At 37.5% G+C, this 19,270-nt stretch overlaps 1 protein-coding gene across 1 annotated transcript in view; it reads right to left on the bottom strand.

The window, feature by feature from the left end:
- Nucleotides 1–558: 558 nt before the first annotated feature.
- Syt14 (Synaptotagmin 14) overlaps nt 559–19,270 on the bottom strand; it is a 181,830-nt gene continuing 163,118 nt past the window's right edge. Inside the window, exons 10-11 of the mRNA XM_068227659.1 lie at nt 14,790–14,958; nt 559–2,744 (exon numbers count right to left, since the gene is read on the bottom strand). Of these exons, the coding sequence (XP_068083760.1) occupies nt 2,547–2,744; nt 14,790–14,958 (367 nt within the window). The 3' untranslated portion in view covers nt 559–2,546. The remainder of the gene's footprint in view (nt 2,745–14,789; nt 14,959–19,270) is intronic.

The raw sequence follows: 19,270 nt of genomic DNA, 5'->3' as shown, positions 1-19,270 counted from the left end.
CATCTCGCCTCATACCCGACCTTGTAGAGAAACGGGACAAGGGTTGGACAAACAAAAACATAAAGAGTTAAAAGAGTAATTTCAAAAATCACAACAAAATAATAGCTAAACTACAAACTAGATACTACCTTGTCTTAGTAGCTCATTGTACCTATGGGTGTGACTGTGTTAGCAATAGGCTTTACTCTGCTTTTTTCAGAAAATTATTATAATATCATGGGTACACTTTTGAAAAAGGTGAAGTACAACATATCAGAACAGCAGAATTCCCACTGAAGTGCAATGACAGTAGTGATGATAATATTAGAAAGATATTTTTATTTGGTGTCCAAGTTATTCATTTTGAAATTCAGATTGCATAATCATATATTTGGCAGTCTATCATGCTCAATTACCAATACCTTATGTAGATGGCACTTCACAAATTTCCATTTCATGTCATAAATGGAATTAAAGATGGGTATAGTATTTAAAGAGGTCTAATTAAAATAGTGTATATTCTTTTATTATAATATCCATTTAATAGAATTTCATATTTTTTAAACATACAGATAAAATCTTTACTAGAGAAGATTATAAAAATAGTCTTTTCTTCAACAGCTTCAAATTAGCTGGGCATCCTGCATACCTATTCATTTTATTAAATTAGAGAAAAGTCAATTGGTTTAAAACTTATAAAATTTTGGAGTTACACCATTAACAGTACAATAATATTTAGCCTACAGTTATATCAGTATGAATACAAGAACATTTGTATGGAGACAAAGACAAAGATATTCATAACATTAAAACAGCAGTTTCATTACATCATATCATCTTTTAACAGATTTTATTCTACTGAATCAAATATGCAGGTTTCCATCAATTTATATTATGAATATAAAAATATTTAATATGTATTTATTTTCATTAGAAAGATTTCAGACCCTTCTCATTTTCATGGGGAAAAAGTGATGACAATGTATAATGATGTTGAGGACCACAACTTTTAAGACTTGACTCACCAATACAGAGAGCTACTGATATAAAATGGAGCTCAAGGCTACATCAAACAACAAGTATGGCAGAAGTGTAAAGCTTACAAATTTGTGCATTATTATTAGCTGTACAGTGATGTAATACAGAATATTATCTTACATTGCCGACAAAGGTCATTCAATCAAACACCGCATGTGGTTAAAAGTGAACAAACCCAATAAATATACAAGCTAGCATGAACGTATGGAGTGAACCACTTTACCCGTCTCTTTCATAAAAATTGACAATATTTTGTGCATCATTTGGCCTCATGACCGCAGTTTCAATTATAAAAAAATACATGTGGATGTTTATATGGAAAATGCTTAAATAGAGCTGCACACTGACAACACGTTTCCAGGTAATCCATCCATTCACAAAATCTATATTTTTAATAAGTAGATAATACTGTTTGAAGACATAACTTATGTCAAACAATGTAACTGTTGCATCTTACAATAGCTCTCTTAGATATATTTATTCTTAGTAACAGAACTATAAAAATGTAGATTTAGACCAAATGCAATGCCCATGACATGGGTTGGTGGCTACCTTAAAATGAGTCATTAATATTTGCTGTGGAGCAGGTGTCATGATTACAGTTAATATCAAACAGTAGTCAACGACACAAACTGAGGATCAAGGGTTCATCAGATATTGCAGCAGGCATGCTTGAATGATAGGTACTGTACATGTATGTAGAGAGGAATATACAGAGACTAACTTCAAGTTCATTCTCCAAAAATAACATGGACCCACAGATAGAGGCTGAGATAATCTACATTTGAAGAAAGAGATCCAGCTCAGGCCATAAAAATTATGTGAGGTGGTTGTATATACAATATTGGAGGAGACCTCCTTTGTGCAAAGTGCAGACAATTATGCTGTACAAAGTTTAATACAGAACAAGAACCTCAATAACAACAGTCTTATAATCGAGATTCACCGATGATGACAGACTACTGTATACAAAAGGCAAGAGATAAAGAGCCCAATGCTTGATATGCATGATATAATGTCCCTCCATTGAATTAATAAACTGAACAAGGAATGCCATGATGAAGCATAGCCAAGAGTAATGCAAGCACCTTACAACTTGTCTACAGTTCCTTCAATTTACAGTGATGTACACTGGTATACCATCTTTCCTTAGGAACTTTCATCAATCAACTTCTAGTACAACCCTCATTTGATATTCTTAATATTAAGTTGAGCTGATGTCAAATACACATTCAATCTCAGTTTCGGGATTAAAATGTACTGGAAAGGATCTGATAGTCATTCCTCCACAAAATATAGCCACGTTAGTGAATAGGGCGCGCAAAGCCAATTGCAAGAATAATCAGTTGTTACAATAGTGGCAAAGATATTCCCAAGGCTGACTTGAACATAAGTTCCCAAACTTGTCAGCCAGGAGACAGCTGTACTGCTAGCTAGATTTCTAGCCTGACCTCCCTCTAAATATGGTAAACATACCAGCCAATGAGGAGAGGAAAAGACAAAAAGACAGGTGGTCTTAAGTCAATATTTTATGACTCAACAAGGACGTGCCAACGGCAGATTTGCTCCCCACGCACATCACGCATATCATTCCAGTGCGCTAGCTCCTCCTCCCCAGAGCTGTTGAGTCCAAGTGAGAACCAACCAATCATTTCTTTACGCTTCATGCTACGCTTGCTGTAGACAGACACCATCATTGTGACATCTGGAAGCTGGAACAATGCAACCTGAAAAACACAAAACAAACATACTGTTATAATTATTCACCTATAGTTACACAATTATCTTGTCACCAATTTTCTACACAGCTCAAAATGGTACCGGAAGACATTGGTAATAAGTACTATGCTGGCACCCCTCAAAATGACAGATTTTTTTATGTTAACTGAGGATTTTATCAAGAGTAAAACAAAAATAGTACTCTTTAACCAAGAGATATGAAGGCTATTTAATTAAGGACCAGCTGTCCATGTCTTTTAAAATCCTGCAAGTTAATTATTTTGCACATGCACACCAATTTCCAGCATCTCATGTACACAAACACAGGCTTGTTGCAAAGTTGGTACTGTGTTGTTGTTTCATAGTGTGCAATGGAACTCATTAAGATGATCAAGTGGCTTGCCATGTTTAAGATATGCAAAGTTGTCTGGTTCTTGACAGCAAGGAATGGGCCATCAACAGATATTCATCACCACATTTGTGAAGTGTATAGCCTCCAATGCTGAGAATGATGGAAAAGTCTGTAAATCAGTTACTTTCTTTTTGGTGCATCCATGGTGGTTATGTCCTCCAAATAAGATTACTCAAGGAAGATGGAGAGAATGTTTATGATAACCTACACTCTGGTTGGCCATCTCTGATCAGCGATGATATAGTGCATGAGGTTGACATTACCCTTAGTGTTAACAGATGGTTCGCAATATCTGGTCACTTCACTTTCCACATGTTCCAAGGTCAGTTCTCTACAAAAATTATCAGAAAAGTTGAACTACAGAAAGTTGTGCAACTGGCTGGTTCCAAAGATGCTGACCAAGAAACACAAAATTAAGAGATGTGCAAGATCTTTGGTATTTTTGACCAGATACCATGAGGAAGGTGACATGTTATTGGACACATTGTCACAGGGAATGAGACATCAGTGTTTCAAAGGACCACTGAATTCAATTCAAGCAGCAATCAATGGAATGTCAACACAAATCATCTCTCAATGAAGTGAAATTTAAGCAGACTTTCTCAACTTGCAATATTATGGGCATGGCAATCGTGTTTTGGGATATACATGGTGTTCTGCTAGTGGACTTCAAGCTGTCAGGGTTAACAATCAATGCAGCTGCATACTGTACAACCTTGACGAAACTTTGACATACAGTCTAGAATAAATGCCGCAGCCTGCTGAAGGTGTTGTTGCTTTATGACAATGCAGCTAAACCTCACTGTGCAGCTTGACTGCAAGCTCACTTTGAATCATTTATCTGGCAGTAATTTCATCAATCCCCACTCCCATTCCCCATCTTGTGTCTGGTGACCACCATCTCTTTCTTTATCTGAAAAGTTTTCTTGCTGGCAAGCATTAACACACTGAGACGGAAATGAAAACAATGGTTCACGCATGGCTCCCATTGCATACAGCAGACTTCTATAACAAGAGTTTACAAAAGCTTATCTCACAATATGACAGATGATTGAAATAAAAATGGAGACTATGTGGAAAAGTATCTGAATGTGTGTAGAATCAGATGAAATACAAACTGCAGAAAAATATTAATTAGTTTTTATTTTATTGCAAAATGGTCCTTACTTACAAATAGTTCTCATAGAATTTGCACATTTGTTTATTTTATAATCATGCATTACACTGAAGGCTTTCAAACAGTAAATATATAGTCTGGCCATGAATTCTGTTAGGGGAAGTCCATGTAATTTGGACCACTTAACTTTAAACGTCCATAACTCTATTGTCCGTAATGAAAATTTCTCCAATTTCATACATGATAATTAGTATAATATATATGTCCAGCTCCATGGGTAAAGGGTTAGTGTGCTGGCCTTTGGTCACAGGGGTCCTGGGTTCGATTTCCAGCAGGGACAGGAATTTTAACCATCATTGGTTAATTTCCCTGGCATGGGGGCTGGATGTATGTGTCGTCTTCATAATTTCATCCTCATCACGACGCGCAGGTCGCCTATGGGCATCAAATGAAAAGACCTGCATCTGGCGAGCCGAACATGTCTTCGGACACTCCCAGCACTACAAGCCATTATGCCATTTCATTTCATTTCAGTACAATATATAAAATGATTTGGTGAAAATAAATGTTAATATTATCTTTAGGGTTAGTTTAAAAGTTATATTTATTCTAAAATTTGTTATCATGTAATTTGAACCGATAGCATGCAATTTGGACCTGGTGATCGTGTAATTTAGTCTGGTAAATATAAACACTTACAAGTTATTCAATGCATTTATTATGAAATATTAAGCAATAAAATATGACACAGTCAATTGTTATCATCACTTTTGGCATGTAGGACAATGAAAAAACAATTCATCCTTAATTTTGGTGCAGTTTTCATACAGAACACTTATGAAATTCTTAACCTTGAATGAGCCCACTGTTTGCAGCTATTGGACTGAATCCAATCATCTTCATAATACTTGTCACATATAATGCAAATTATTTTTTATTTATTTTCTTTACCCTTTAGTAAACAGTTTATCGACCGCTGCTCAGCCTGAAGACTTGCAGATTATGAGGTGTCGGGTGGTCAGCATGACGAACCCCCTTTGCGGTTAATCTTGGCTTTCCAGATTGGTGCCGTCATTTCACAGTCATATGACTCCTCAATTATAATCACATAGGCTAAGTAGACCTCAAACCAGCCCTCAGATCCAGAAAAAAATCCCTAACCTGGTCAAGAATTAAACCTGGGGCCTCAGGTAAGAAGCAGCATACTACCCCAACCCTGTAGGGCTGGCCACAAATAATAAAACAAGTTCTTTTAGAATCACCAGTAACTACGAAGAAACATAATTATTACAATTGTTTCAACAGTTCACCAAGCAAGTAGCTGTGCGGTTTGGGTCACGTAGCTATCAGCTTGCATTCGGGAGACAGTGGGTTCGAATCCCATTGTCGGCAATCCTGATTATGGTTTTCCGTGGTTTCCCATTTTCACACCAAGCAAATACTGGGGCTATACCTTAATTAAAGCCACAGTCATTCCTTCCCACTCCTAGCTCTTTCCTACCCTATCGTCACCATAAGACCTATCTGTGTTGGTGCAACATAAAGCAGATTGGGGAAACAAAAAAACAAAAAAATTCAACAGTCCAAATTATGCAACATACAAAGATTTTTTTTGCTAGTTGCCTGAACGAAAGTGGTCAGACACACTCTTGATCTTATCAAAACATTTGATTGTTTGATAGATGAATATTCTGCTGATGCTAAGCTTATTAAGAATATCAAAATATGTATGAAGATGTTCTGTCTTGTGCAGTGTTATTACTGCTCATTCTATAATTACAAGGCACTGGATGCAACAGAATCACTTTGAAGGTTAATGCAGACTGTCTTCAGAACAGGTTTTTCTATATGCCACCAGATGGGGTTGTAGGGAAAAGTGGTGGAATTTGGTGAGTAGTTTGTAAGAGTACTTATGGTCAGACTAGGTATCAGATAATTCTGAAACACTATAGTAGCTATATCTGTTCCACAGTGGAACTGGAAAGCTGTACCATTTGAAGATTTGAGTTGTGAATCCCAGATCTGACAATAGCTATCATGGGTGTAGTTTTGATTTTGTTTTCCAACCATCACTTTGGGAAAAACCTAAGATGATGCCTTATTTCACATTGTGAAACACCTAATGCTCTCCCTACATACATACATACATAAATTACAGATGTTACGCCTTTCAGCGTTCAGTCTGCAAGCCTCTGAGAATTTACTAAACGTTGCCACAATCCTCGATTTGCAACTAGTGTTGTGGCCTCATTTAGTTGTATACCTCTTATCTTTAAATCATTAGAAACCGAGTCTAACCATCGTTGTCTTGGTCTCCCTCTACTTCTCTTACCCTCCATAGCAGAATCCATTATTCTCCTAGGTAACCTATCCTCCTCCATTCGCCTCACATGACCCTACCACCGAAGCCGGTTTATGCGTACAGCTTCGTCCATCGAGTTCATTCCTAAATTAGCCTTTATTTCCTCATTCCGAGTACCCTCCTGCCATTGTTCCCACCTGTTTGTACCAGCAATCATTCTTGCTACTTTCATGTCTGTTACTTCTAACTTATGAATAAGATATCCTGAGTCCACCCAGCTTTTCCCGTAAAGCAAAGTTGGTCTGAAAATAGACCGATGTAAAGATAGTTTCGTCTGGGAGCTGACTTCCTTCTTACAGAATACTGCTGATCGCAACTGCAAGCTCACTGCATTAGCTTTACTACACCTTGATTCAATCTCACTTACTATATTACCATCCTGGGAGAACACAACCTAAATACTTGAAATTATTGACCTGTTCTAGCTTTGTATCACCAATCTGACATTCAATTCTGTTGAATTTCTTACCTACTGACATCAATTTAGTCTTCAAGAGGCTAATTTTCATACCATACTCATTGCACCTATTTTCAAGTTCCAAGATATTAGACTGGAGGCTTTCAGCACAGTCTGCCATTAAGACCAAGTAGTCAGCATAGGCCAAACTGCTTACTACATTTCCACCTAACTGAAAACCTCCCTGCCATTTTATACCTTTCCACAGATGGTCCATGTAAACTATGAACAGCAAAGGTGAAAGATTACAGCCTTGTCTAACACCTGTAAGTACCCTGAACCAAGAACTCATTCTACCATCAATTCTCACTGAAGCCCAGTTGTCAACATAAATGCCTTTGATTGATTTTAATAATCTACCTTTAATTCCATAGTCCCCCAGTATAGTGAACATCTTTTCCCTTGGTACCCTGTCATATGCTTTTTCTAGATCTTCGAAACATAAACACAACTGCCTATGCCTCTCATAGCATTTTTCAATTACCTGGCGCATACTGAAAATCTGATCCTGACAGCCTCTCTGTGGTCTGAAACCACACTGGTTTTCATCCAACTTCCTCTCAACGACTGATCGCACCCTCCCTTCCAAGATGCCAGTGAATACTTTGCCTGGTATACTAATCAACGTGATACCTCGATAGTTGTTGCAATCTTTCCTGTTCTCTTGCTTATAGATAGGTGCAATTACTGCTTTTGTCCAATCTGAAGGTACTTTACCAATAATCCACGCTAATTTTACTACTCTATGAAGCCATTTCATCCCTGCCTTCCCACTATACTTCAACATTTCAGGTCTAATTTCATCTATTCCTGCTGCCTTATGACAATGGAGTTTTTTTACCATCCTTTCCACTTCCTCAAGCATAATTTCACCAACATCATTTTCCTCCTCCCCATGAGCTTGGCTGTTGGCAACACCACCAGGATTATTGCCTTTTACATTGAGAAGATGTTCAAAATATTCCCTCCACCTCTCTAGTGATTCCCTGGGATCTATTATGAGTTCACCTGAATTACTCAAAACACTGTTCATTTCCTTTTTCCCTCCCTTCCTAAGATTCTTTATTACTGTCCAGAAAGGTTTCCCTGATGCTTGACCTAGCCTTTTCAGGTTATTACCAAAATCTTCCCATGACTTCTTTTTGGACCAACAACTATTTGTTTTGCTCTGTTTCTTTCATCTACGTACAAATCCCTGTCTGCCTCGGCCCTTGTTTGGAGCCATTTCTGATAAGCCTTCTTTTTACGTTTACAGGCTGCTCTCACTTCATCATTCCACCAAGATGTTTGCCTTTTCCCATCTTTACACACAGTTGTTCCTAGGCATTCACTTGCTGTTTCTACTACAGCATCCCTGTATGCCACCCATTCACTTTCTATATCCTGAACCTGCTTACTGTCTACTGTTCGAAACTTCTCACTAATCATATCCATGTACTTCTGTCTAATTTCGTTTGCAGACAGATTTCACTTTCTCTACCCTAGGCCAAGAGATACTTAGTTCACTACAGATCGGATAGTGGTCTGTATCATCGAAAAATCTGCGAAAAACTCGTATATTCCTAACAGATTTCCTGAATTCAAAGTCGGTTAAGATATAGTCTATTATGGATCTGGTACCCCTAGCCTCCCATGTGTAGCGGTGAATAGCCTTATGCTTGAAGAATGTATTCGTAACAGCTAAACCCATACTAGCACAGAAGTCCAGCAAATGCTTCCCATTCCCATTAGCTTCCATATCTTCCCCACATTTACCAATCACCCTTTCGTATCCTTCAGTTCTATTCCCAACTCTCGCATTGAAATCGCCCATTAGCACTATTCTATCCTTGCTGTTGACCCTGACCACGATGTCACTCAATGCTTCGTAAAACGTGTCAACTTCATCCTCATCTGCACCCTCACATGGTGAATACATGGACACAATTCTTGTCCTAATTCCTCCCACTGAAAAATCTACCCACATCATTCGCTCATTTACGTGCCTAACAGAAACTATGTTGTGTGCAATGGTGTTCCTGATAAAGAGCCCTACCCCAGACTCTGCCCTTCCCTTTCTAACACCCGTCAAGTACACTTTATATAATCTCCTATATCTTCCTCATTATCTCCCCTTACCCGAATATCACTTACTCCTAGCATATCCAGATGCATCCTCTTTGCTGACTCAGCCAGTTCTACCTTCTTTCTTCCATAAGCCCCATTAATATTGATAGCTCCCCATCGAATTCCATTTTGTTCGCCAAGTTGTTTCCAAGGAGTCCCTCGCCTGTCAAATGGGAGTGGGACTCCATTACTCCCATAGGTCCGAGGCTTGCTTAAAATGTTCTGAGCTTGGTAAATTCATGAAGCAGGATGCTACCCTAGTTGCACATAGTCCACGTGAGGATCTCTCCTCTAATGGGTTATGGACCACCGGTAAATTGTATAGTCCTAGCCGCCTGAGCATAAGGAGGGCCACGACTCAGAATATGTCCGAGATGCCCACTCCCATTCCATAGCAACTGGTATCCCGATTCTCAGGACCACTTACTAGGCCACTCAGCCATTGCCCATGGTTCACAAACTAGGACGTGACTACAGTAACCCACAAACATGACCTAAAAATTAGTTATGTGAATGTTACATACCCTAATAACACATATATAAGATCATTTCTACCTATACAACTTTAAGGGTCTGATGGGCAAAATATGTTTGGTCTCAAACAAATATATATATATATATATATAATTGTATCTACTTCATATGCCATTGCATGAGGGCAGTTCAATGAATAAGGTAACAAGCACCATTCTAGGTATACTAATGTTCTAGTGTTTGAATGTTCAGCCAGTCTGAAGTAGGGAGATAATATCTGCGGCGCATGACCATTCACTGGTGCAGAATGCCAGGCATTCTCTGCCCTCTGTGCATGCAGAAGCATGGCTAAATGTGGAAGTGAATAGTGTGAAATTCATCAGCACTTGCCAGGATACAGCGAAATCTGCCTTTACGGCCACTTTCGCTTTGCAGTCACATCGATAAACGACCATTTTTTTCTGGAAACAATTCATTTTCCCATAAAGCCAGTGTTAACATCCCCTCCTTTAAGCAGTCGCCTGACACTGTGGGCATGGCTAGACACATTTCACAAACTTACCGAATGAAATGGCCAGTCATGACCGCTTCAAATACTTTGCTCATTACATGTAATGAACTTCATGGTTGAAAATTGATTAGCTGGATCATTAATAAAGTGAAAGCAAAGTCACTGACAAACCTCACTCCAGATAAACCAGATAAGTCTAATTACGCAACTTTCACATACAATAATTCACACATCCACTGTGTTTTGAACCCACTTAAAAAACAAAATATTAAAGTAACATACAAAACACAGAACAGCAATTACAGTAAATTTTTCAATCATAACATTTTAAATCATAATAACAATTCCTCCACAAGTTCAGAAATTTACAGACTAACTTGTGCACAAGGTCTTTGTTCTTATATAGGTCAAACGGGCCGTAGCTTCTACACTAGATACCAGGAGCATTATAACGCGAGTAAACATAAATTTTCTGTGATGAGCATCCATATGAGAGATACAGGCCATCAGTTTATAATCATAAATCAAGATCTTACAATCCTCAAGAAGTTGAACAAAGGAAGGTTAATGAATGAATATGATAATATTTATTTTTGTTTGGATCAGTACTTTAATAGAGACCGTAATTTAAACAACGTTTCAGATACTAAAGGCCGACTGCAGAAACAATGACTAGTTTTAAGCCTTAGACATCGTCTACCTAAACAATGTCTAAATCGAGCACAATCTTCCATTGCATAAACAATGTTCAGTCGATGTTTAGCTAGACATCGCTTAAAGTTTCAATTTTGGTTTGAAAATGGAGACAGAAGTACCTTTCATGCAACTCTTTGCTTTTCGCAACCAATGAAATTTGTTGGTGCGTGCGCCGAACGCTAGTCAGCTGTTTGTCTTCCTATTTTTACACGAGGCAAATACTAGGACTGTTATTATGGACATGGCTCTTCTTCCCCAGACCTTGTCTTTAAACATTAATGACCACCACCACCACCACCACCACCACCACCACTTGCCTTTTCTTATCTCATAGTTGCCGAAAACTTAACTGAATTAGCGCAACGATTATATAAAAACCACATACGACCTACTTTTCAGTTTTCACTATTATGTGTGCTTACTTGGCAGTAAATATAAGTGAATCCCTCCCAGTTGATGTATGTGACAGCCCTCTGACGATTGGGACAAGTAATTCTGATATGTATGTAGTCAAAGTGACCTATAATTCCATGGAAATCACCCCATGCATAATAAAATATATCGGTTGCCAAGAATTGTATTCAAGTTGACAGTTACCGGACTGTCCCTTTGTCAGTCTCAAGAAACAAGCAAAATCTTATTTTAAGCTCTACCTCCCCGTACATTTCAAATGAATTGCTGCTGTTACACAGCGGGCGACCCATAGAGAGGCCGTCGAACTAACCTTTCTTCCCAGAATCGTCTCAACATGATAATACAAATTACATGTTTCTCCTCTCATTTGAGGTTAAACAGTGCTCTCGGCAGTGTTTAAACATGACTGGTTGAACATCGGTTTTAGACAGTGCCTAAGTGATAAATAACGTCTCTGCATTGCTGCAGCCATACTTAGGCACTGTTTAACCGTAGACATCGTTTAAATACCGTTTCTACAATCGGCCCAGTATCTTTAAACTTCCCCCCTCAAATACTCCTACAGTTTCCAATAACATAACTTCCCGGCAGTCACCCTCTATCAACACGCCTCCACTGACCAATTAAATACGTACCACTCCGCCCATCCCTCCTTCACTTACTCTCCCTCCACTTAAGACGCCACACCGCTACAACATGTGAAGTGCAAGAGCAGTAGCTATCAGTCAAGCTGGCGACACAAGTGATACGATCTTGCCACATAAAACACTAGGAGTAAGCAAAAAGCCCCATAACATAGCACTTCATGCGACCAATAACACACATTTTTATCTAAGGTGTCTTTTTCAATTTTGTTACAGACATTCTAACAACTTTATTTCCTTAGTGGATATCATTCTTCCATCTTGAAGGCTGTTTCTCGAGAGTCTCCCACTTAACCAACGTCAGGACTGTGGCAGTTAACATGCTTCGAGCAGTTTGGAATTATCGTTGATCTAACTATTCTTATTATCTCATATTTTCCATACCATTACAATATTTTAATTAGGTCACCAGACAACTGTAGATTGTTTTCAAATAAGCATGAACCAAGTGCTTGGCTACAGTATCTCACAGTTGTTTCAATTTCACAATGTGAATGTGCCTTTTGTAAAGAAGACTTAAACGTAGAAAAAAATAGGACTACGATTTTAAAAAGAGAATCAAGAGACTTAAGAAAAATATATCAAATAATGTTATTCGCTTTACATACCACTAACTACTTTTATGGTTTTCGGAGACGCCGAGGTGTCGGAATTTAGTCCCGCAAGAGTTCTTTTATGTGCCAGTAAATCTACCGACATGAGACTGACGTATTCGAGCACCTTCAAATACCACTGGACTGAGCCAGAATCGAACCTGCCAAGTTGGGGTCAGAAGGCCAGTGCCTTAACCGTCTGAGCCACTCAGCCCGGCGAAAAATATATCATTCTACAGTAAAATTAAAATAGCCTACTCTTTATAGGCCTATATAGTATGTGCTACTTTTTACCCTTAAGCTGCAACATTTGACTATAGTCAGAATTTGGATGTTCTATCCATTCACTACAATATTCAACTTTAGTCCATTTATAAGTAACAATGTAACAATTTGCTATGTTGCTCTCCTTTTTTCCTTGAAGTAAAAGAAAACACACTTTTGGCACCTTCTGCATTATGTATAAATGGTCTACTGTCTTGTTATCAAGTACCAAAGCCTGAAGTCACTGACTTATTAACCTTATGTAATAAAACATAATTCCTATCTTTATAATAGTCAACAACAATGCATCGTTCATCAATGGTCAGTATTTATAAAGTCAGTTCCTATTAGCCAGTGGAACAAGTATAACATACAAGACACAACACTACCTTTTTGCCTTAATTGCATTCTTTTGTGCAAAAGTCCAAAACATAATTGTGCAGCATAAGGGTTAATATACTGTAGGTCGTACTGTAGGTAATCATGTGATGAAATAGACCTCTTCCCTGATTTCAAAATGTCAAAACTTTAATTCAGCACCCACCATAGAGATTTTTTTTCTTTTTTTCTTTTGAAAAATGACTGCTGTCTGCTTTAGGCAGGTTTCACTGTACATGGTGTGAAGGTTTGGGTGTGGTGCACTGCCTTTGATAACTGTAGGACGAATGTGCAGGATGAACACTGCCCAGGCCAGCTAAGCACATCCCCCACAGATGATGTGTACCATTTTGAAGGTCTGTTTCAGAACAAGAGATGTATTTGACTTTGTGATATTGCCAATGAACTGATCATCTCCTTGAGCACTTCTGAAGAATCTCAAAAATATGCACAAAGTCACTAGGAAAAACTCTCTCCCCCCTTCACTTGATGCTTTTTCGTGAGGAAGAGGTGCCATTCCTGGACTGTACTCTTAAAGGAAATGAAATGTGGGTGCATCATGTGACACCAGAGATCACATAAGCATCCAGTATGTGGAAACACTTCTTGTCCCCACCATCCAAGAAGTTCAAAACAATAACATAAGTGAAGAAGGTTATACTAATAGTCTTTTGGGACTACAACGGTATGTTGCTGGTTGATTACATTATCCAGGGGCAAATAGTGAATACTGCCTCTTATTATGCCATACTAGAGCAGCTGCAGGAGGCAATGTATTGCAATTGATCAGGGCTGCTACAAGAGTGTCATGTTGTACGAGAACACCACAGCACAGTTGGCCACCAACAAGCATGACCTGTTACAGTGCTACCAGTGCGAAACACTGGATTAACCTCCCTACAAGCCTGATACAGTGGCCAGTGACTTTCATCTGTTTAGACCATTGAAGGGAAGCTTGGAGGATGGATAATTCACAACTGAGAAGGTGGTGCAGCAAGCAGTGCTGGCATGGCTTTGGGGGCTTCACATGGAGTTCTTCTATGCTGGCTTTGATTCCTGTAGCAGTGTACCAAGTGTTTAGACGTGCATGATTATTAATGAGGAAAAGTAATCTTTACCACGTCCAGGCTGTGGCTGATTTGTACATATGCACACTAAATATAGTACAGTGTTACAATGGGAAGGTTTGTTTAACTTACTTACTTACTGAACTGACCTCATAATATGTGTAAATACACAGACACATTGAGTCAACAATCTATTATGGTACTGAAAAGAGGCATAAGATCATACACACTGACCTCTCTTCATTCAGATCCCAATCAACAATGTGAGACAAGTAGGAGTAAGAGATGGATGATATGAAGTTCATCTGATTTATGGTTTTTGTATGAAAGATTTTACAAATTTTTCTTAACCTTCACCTTCCTATGGATCTGAGCTATCTATTAGTCCATGTTAAGCAATTAAGTAACAATAACATCATTTGTAATGCCATACTTGACACTGTGACCCCATATTATAGGTTGAACTACATTATTACTTACAAAGTACTGTATTCACCTACTATTTATTATTTGAATAAATCACTACATAAGAGTTTAAAATATATCATTTTACTTTACCTGGAACATAAATGTTTCTTTGAATAATGGATTTGGTTGACCTCTTCTTATAGATGTCTTACTTCGAGCCATCTCTTGACCATTGCTGCTCACTAGGCATAGTTTAACGTATGTGTCTGGAGCCCTCGTCATCGCTAGGTTCCTGCAGTGTCTCGGATAATTCAATAAACTGTTTCAATAAATATATATGTCTATCATATCAGTGATAAAAACATGTTAAAGTTTACTGAGAGCATGCAACTATTGTATAAAATGAAATTACTCTGAAAAATAGAGCACAAGTCTGCAGCTCATACATATTCATGCATGATGTTTTATTTACTTTACAAGTCTAGCTTCATTTTTTTATATCCACTGATTACTGTGCAATGTAAATTGTTTTATCCATAAAAATCATATATGTATTTCAATTCCTGTATCTCAGAAGCATCAGAAAGTAGGAACAAAATGACATCATATATGAAGAAAGTACGGTAATACGGAATCATAAACATAACAGTTTAAGACTCTCACAGTCAGTGCCATGGGGATAACAGAAGTTTCTCGGGCTTGTAGGCCATAGTTTAGACCCTTAACCCTCAAGCACATGTGTCAAGTTTCAGAACGCAAACACACGTGCAGGGTGCTTTACACCCCAAATTTTATATTTCTATGAAATTAATAATTTTATATTAATTGAGTGTTCTAGAATACTTTACATAAAAGTAACTCTTCATGTTGGCCAGAATCAAATCATATGCTCTGAAATGTTTCTATGACCATATTTGTAAGCTGAAATGTGTACAATTTGTGAATATGTTAAATATTGTGCATATTAGTGCAAAATGGCTTGTATGTCTTAACAATATAATCAGAACAGTTTTTTTAAGTTTATTTATTTTTAGAACAAGAATGAATAAAGCAAATTGTGGTATTTAAAATAACTTATATGTTAATCTAGAAAATTCTATGATAAAGTGCATTAAAATTTACATATGGTAAAATATGGAGAATTGTTTGTCATCAAATTTAAATTTAAATTTAAATATTCCATACCAATTTGTTATAAATGACTAGTAAGAGAGAATGGCGCTTCCTTACAGTACATATTTTTATTCATAGATACAGCTAGGAGAAATTAAATCTTTATATTCCCGTAGTTGTAAGGAACAAGTCAATTCCACTGCCACTGCTGTTCTTCTATCTTCTCTTATATAATTATCCGTACAGTAAAAATTCTAGTTTCAAATATGCCCAAGTCTAGTTCATTAGTTAGGAATACAGCACAGATTTCACTGTCTGAAAATAGTTCTGAATAAGACAAAAATAGGTATTTAATATCTTAGAAGGAAACTAGTCACAAAAATCAACTGACAGGTTTCTGTTACACAAACACACGTGTGGGGTGAATTCCACCTCAGTCAAATTTTTACGACATGCAGTCTTCAACAGCAACGTGCAAAGTCACTGATTTCTTGAAGACATGTGACAGGGTTGCAGATGGAAGGTTATCAAATAAATATATGCACCCTTGGGAACAGAAATTTAATCACCTGAGGTGGATTACACCCCAGTGCATGTGTTTGAGGGTTAAATGTACAGTGATTCCAATGAAGGGCAATTGGATTCAGGATTTCAAGGCCCACACAATGTTCTTCAATTCATCTTCTCTAAACTTTCAATAAAGTGTCTCCATCACTTACATATACAGTATTTCTTAAGTGAAATATTTGGAGCTTCAAATTCAATTGGGCCGCAAATCTGGGAAACTTCTGTTAACTCTCATAAAAATAATAAACATATAGTAGATGAAAGAATGCAGCTGTCTTGGTGTTTCCAAGTTGTTTCCATTTTTGCCTAAATATCTAATACTAGCATTATTTATTTACTATAACTTACTGTTACAGCAAAATTGTTTAATACTGGTAAAATAGTAATTTTGTTCATTAGTCATGATGATGATTTAGCCCGCCTGGTGGCCATGATCGTTAAGGCATTGAAGTCTAAATGGTCTGAAATTGTGGTTAGCCGGTTCGAGTCCCGTTGGTCGAAAAAATGTTCATCATCAGAATGTTGGCCGGCAGGGTAAGGGAGGTGGTGTTATACAATTTCTAATCATTAGATAGCGTGCCAAAAGCCTGGATTAAATTCCAAACCTCTCCACAGTGCTCATATGGAGTGAGGGCATATGACACTGTTGATGGTGAGTCTTCATTAGATGGGGATATTAAGCCTTGAGCAGACCCCTTGGTGCTATTCGACAGGAGTAGGCTATGTGCTGGCACCGGGTTTCACCCTCTTGCTTCCTACTATCGTATATCACGTCATTAATTTCATCGCAATAACTTCTCTGATCAACTCATTAACTCCTCCTCTCTAGTTTTTGACCGTAGTCACCCCAATTGGCGTCAGGAAGGGCATCCAGTCATAATAAAACCAGCCACGACGGATTCATCTCGCCCCATACCCAACCCCGTAGAGAAACGGGACAAGGGTTGGACAAACACTGTCATGATGATGATGATGATAATTGTCATTAGAGCCACTTGATTCATTATTAGTCTACTTTCAATCTTCTTTTAGACCTTCTCTCCATTTCCCCTGTCATAAGCAAAATCATATTCACTAACACTACCAGGCACAATTTAAAATGCAAAGATGGTATTTTTGTATTACAACCTTGTCCACTCCACTCTTCATTCATGCTTCGCTCAACTTGTTGCAACACGAGGTGATTCCCATACAACATATGTCAATGAAGTATATTCTTCCCCCTAACATAACTCTTTCTATCTTAGCTGTCATTTATCCAGGTCAACTGTATAGTCCACATTGAACTGCAAAATCCAACCATCTTTAATTACTCTTATGTATTTAGACATCCATGTGCAACAATTATCATCTTTCAAGATTCCTAGAAACAGAAGAGCCTTTCTAACATCATGCATCGCATTCATGTATACTGAATATATCAATATCTTGAGAGGACAGCGTGACTTCAGCTCAGTTGTACTTTGAAGGGAAAGCAGCATATTTAAGGAGCTAGACTTACTGAACTTCTACACATCATCCTTGACCAGCAATTTTAAGAATCTCTATCGTAAACAACTTTTTAATGTAGTACGGCGCACCGGATTTTTATGAATCTGTATCAAAGAGCAACTTTTTAACTTAGTGCAGTGCATCTCTTGAACCTTACCTTAGTTTCTTACATGGTATATATATTTCATTTTTATGTCATTAACACTGCACTGTGTCTTAAATTGCTTGAACTTTCAACGGAATTTTATTTTATGTAACCAATCTTAACTTCAATTCTATGAGTTGTGCAGACAATTCTTAAGACCTTTGTGTCTATACATTGTTTATTTTCTTTGATGTATTTGTGTTGATTTGCTTTAAGGCTGATGATGACCTACAGTTAGGTCAAAACTGGTCCCTGAATGTAAATGTAATGTAAAACATTGTACAGTTTGTAATGAAAAGGTTGACCTTAATAATAAAATATTTAAATACTATTGGTATTTTTGAAACAAATATTGTATATTTATTTTATTCCCCAGATGTAAGAAAAGTAGAAATTAAAAAATAAGAAACAATTGGGGAAGTAGAAGAATAAAAGGAATGACTGAGTGAAAATATGATGTAACTGGTATATGCGGTATACTCAAGACTGACATTTAAAAAAAGGAACAGGCATCTGATGTTGCAGCTAGTACTGTTGTTTAACAACAACAACAACAACAACAACAACAACAACAACAACAACAACAACAACAACAACAACAACAACAACAACAACAACAACAACAACAACAACAACAACAACAACAACAACAACAACAACAACAACAACAACATCAACAACAACAACAACAACAACAACATCAACAACAACAACAACAACAACAACAACAACAACGACAACAACAACGACAACAACGACGACGACGACGACGACGACGACGACGACGACGACGACGACGACAACGACAACGACAACGACAACAATAATAATAATAATATAAAAAATTTGCACTACAATAGAACTCCAATTATCTGAATGCCAAATGCAGTATCTGGATCAATTTTTTATGGCAGTGGTATCAAGTACTCAAGTACATGCGAGACCTGGCTGCATGCAGGAGAGTATCAGCCTCAGAGCAAATAAATTTGTTGGATATGTTGAAATAACAAGATTTGTTTTAGAGTGTCCATACTGTAAATAACTTGTATTTTTTCTGTAGTGACATATGAAGAATTCCTTTTAATGCTCCACTGTATATTGAATTTAGAAATACTCTTGTGTTCTGATATTTGAAACTTTTGTTAATTCATTCACATGTTGCTAGACATTTGATGTTCAGTTCCGACCCCATTATCCATATCTCTGTATGACTGGATTATGTTGGCGTCTAATAACTATGGATAATTGGAGTTCTACTATACTGTTTTAAGATGTTGAGATTATCGGAAAGTGGAATCATATCTAAAATGTTTTA

Source organism: Anabrus simplex, chromosome 1 (assembly GCF_040414725.1).
Source record: "Anabrus simplex isolate iqAnaSimp1 chromosome 1, ASM4041472v1, whole genome shotgun sequence".
NCBI lineage: Eukaryota > Metazoa > Arthropoda > Insecta > Orthoptera > Tettigoniidae > Anabrus > Anabrus simplex.
The sequence above is the reverse complement of the archived record's forward strand: the minus strand, read 5'-3'. Positions and strand labels throughout refer to the sequence as shown.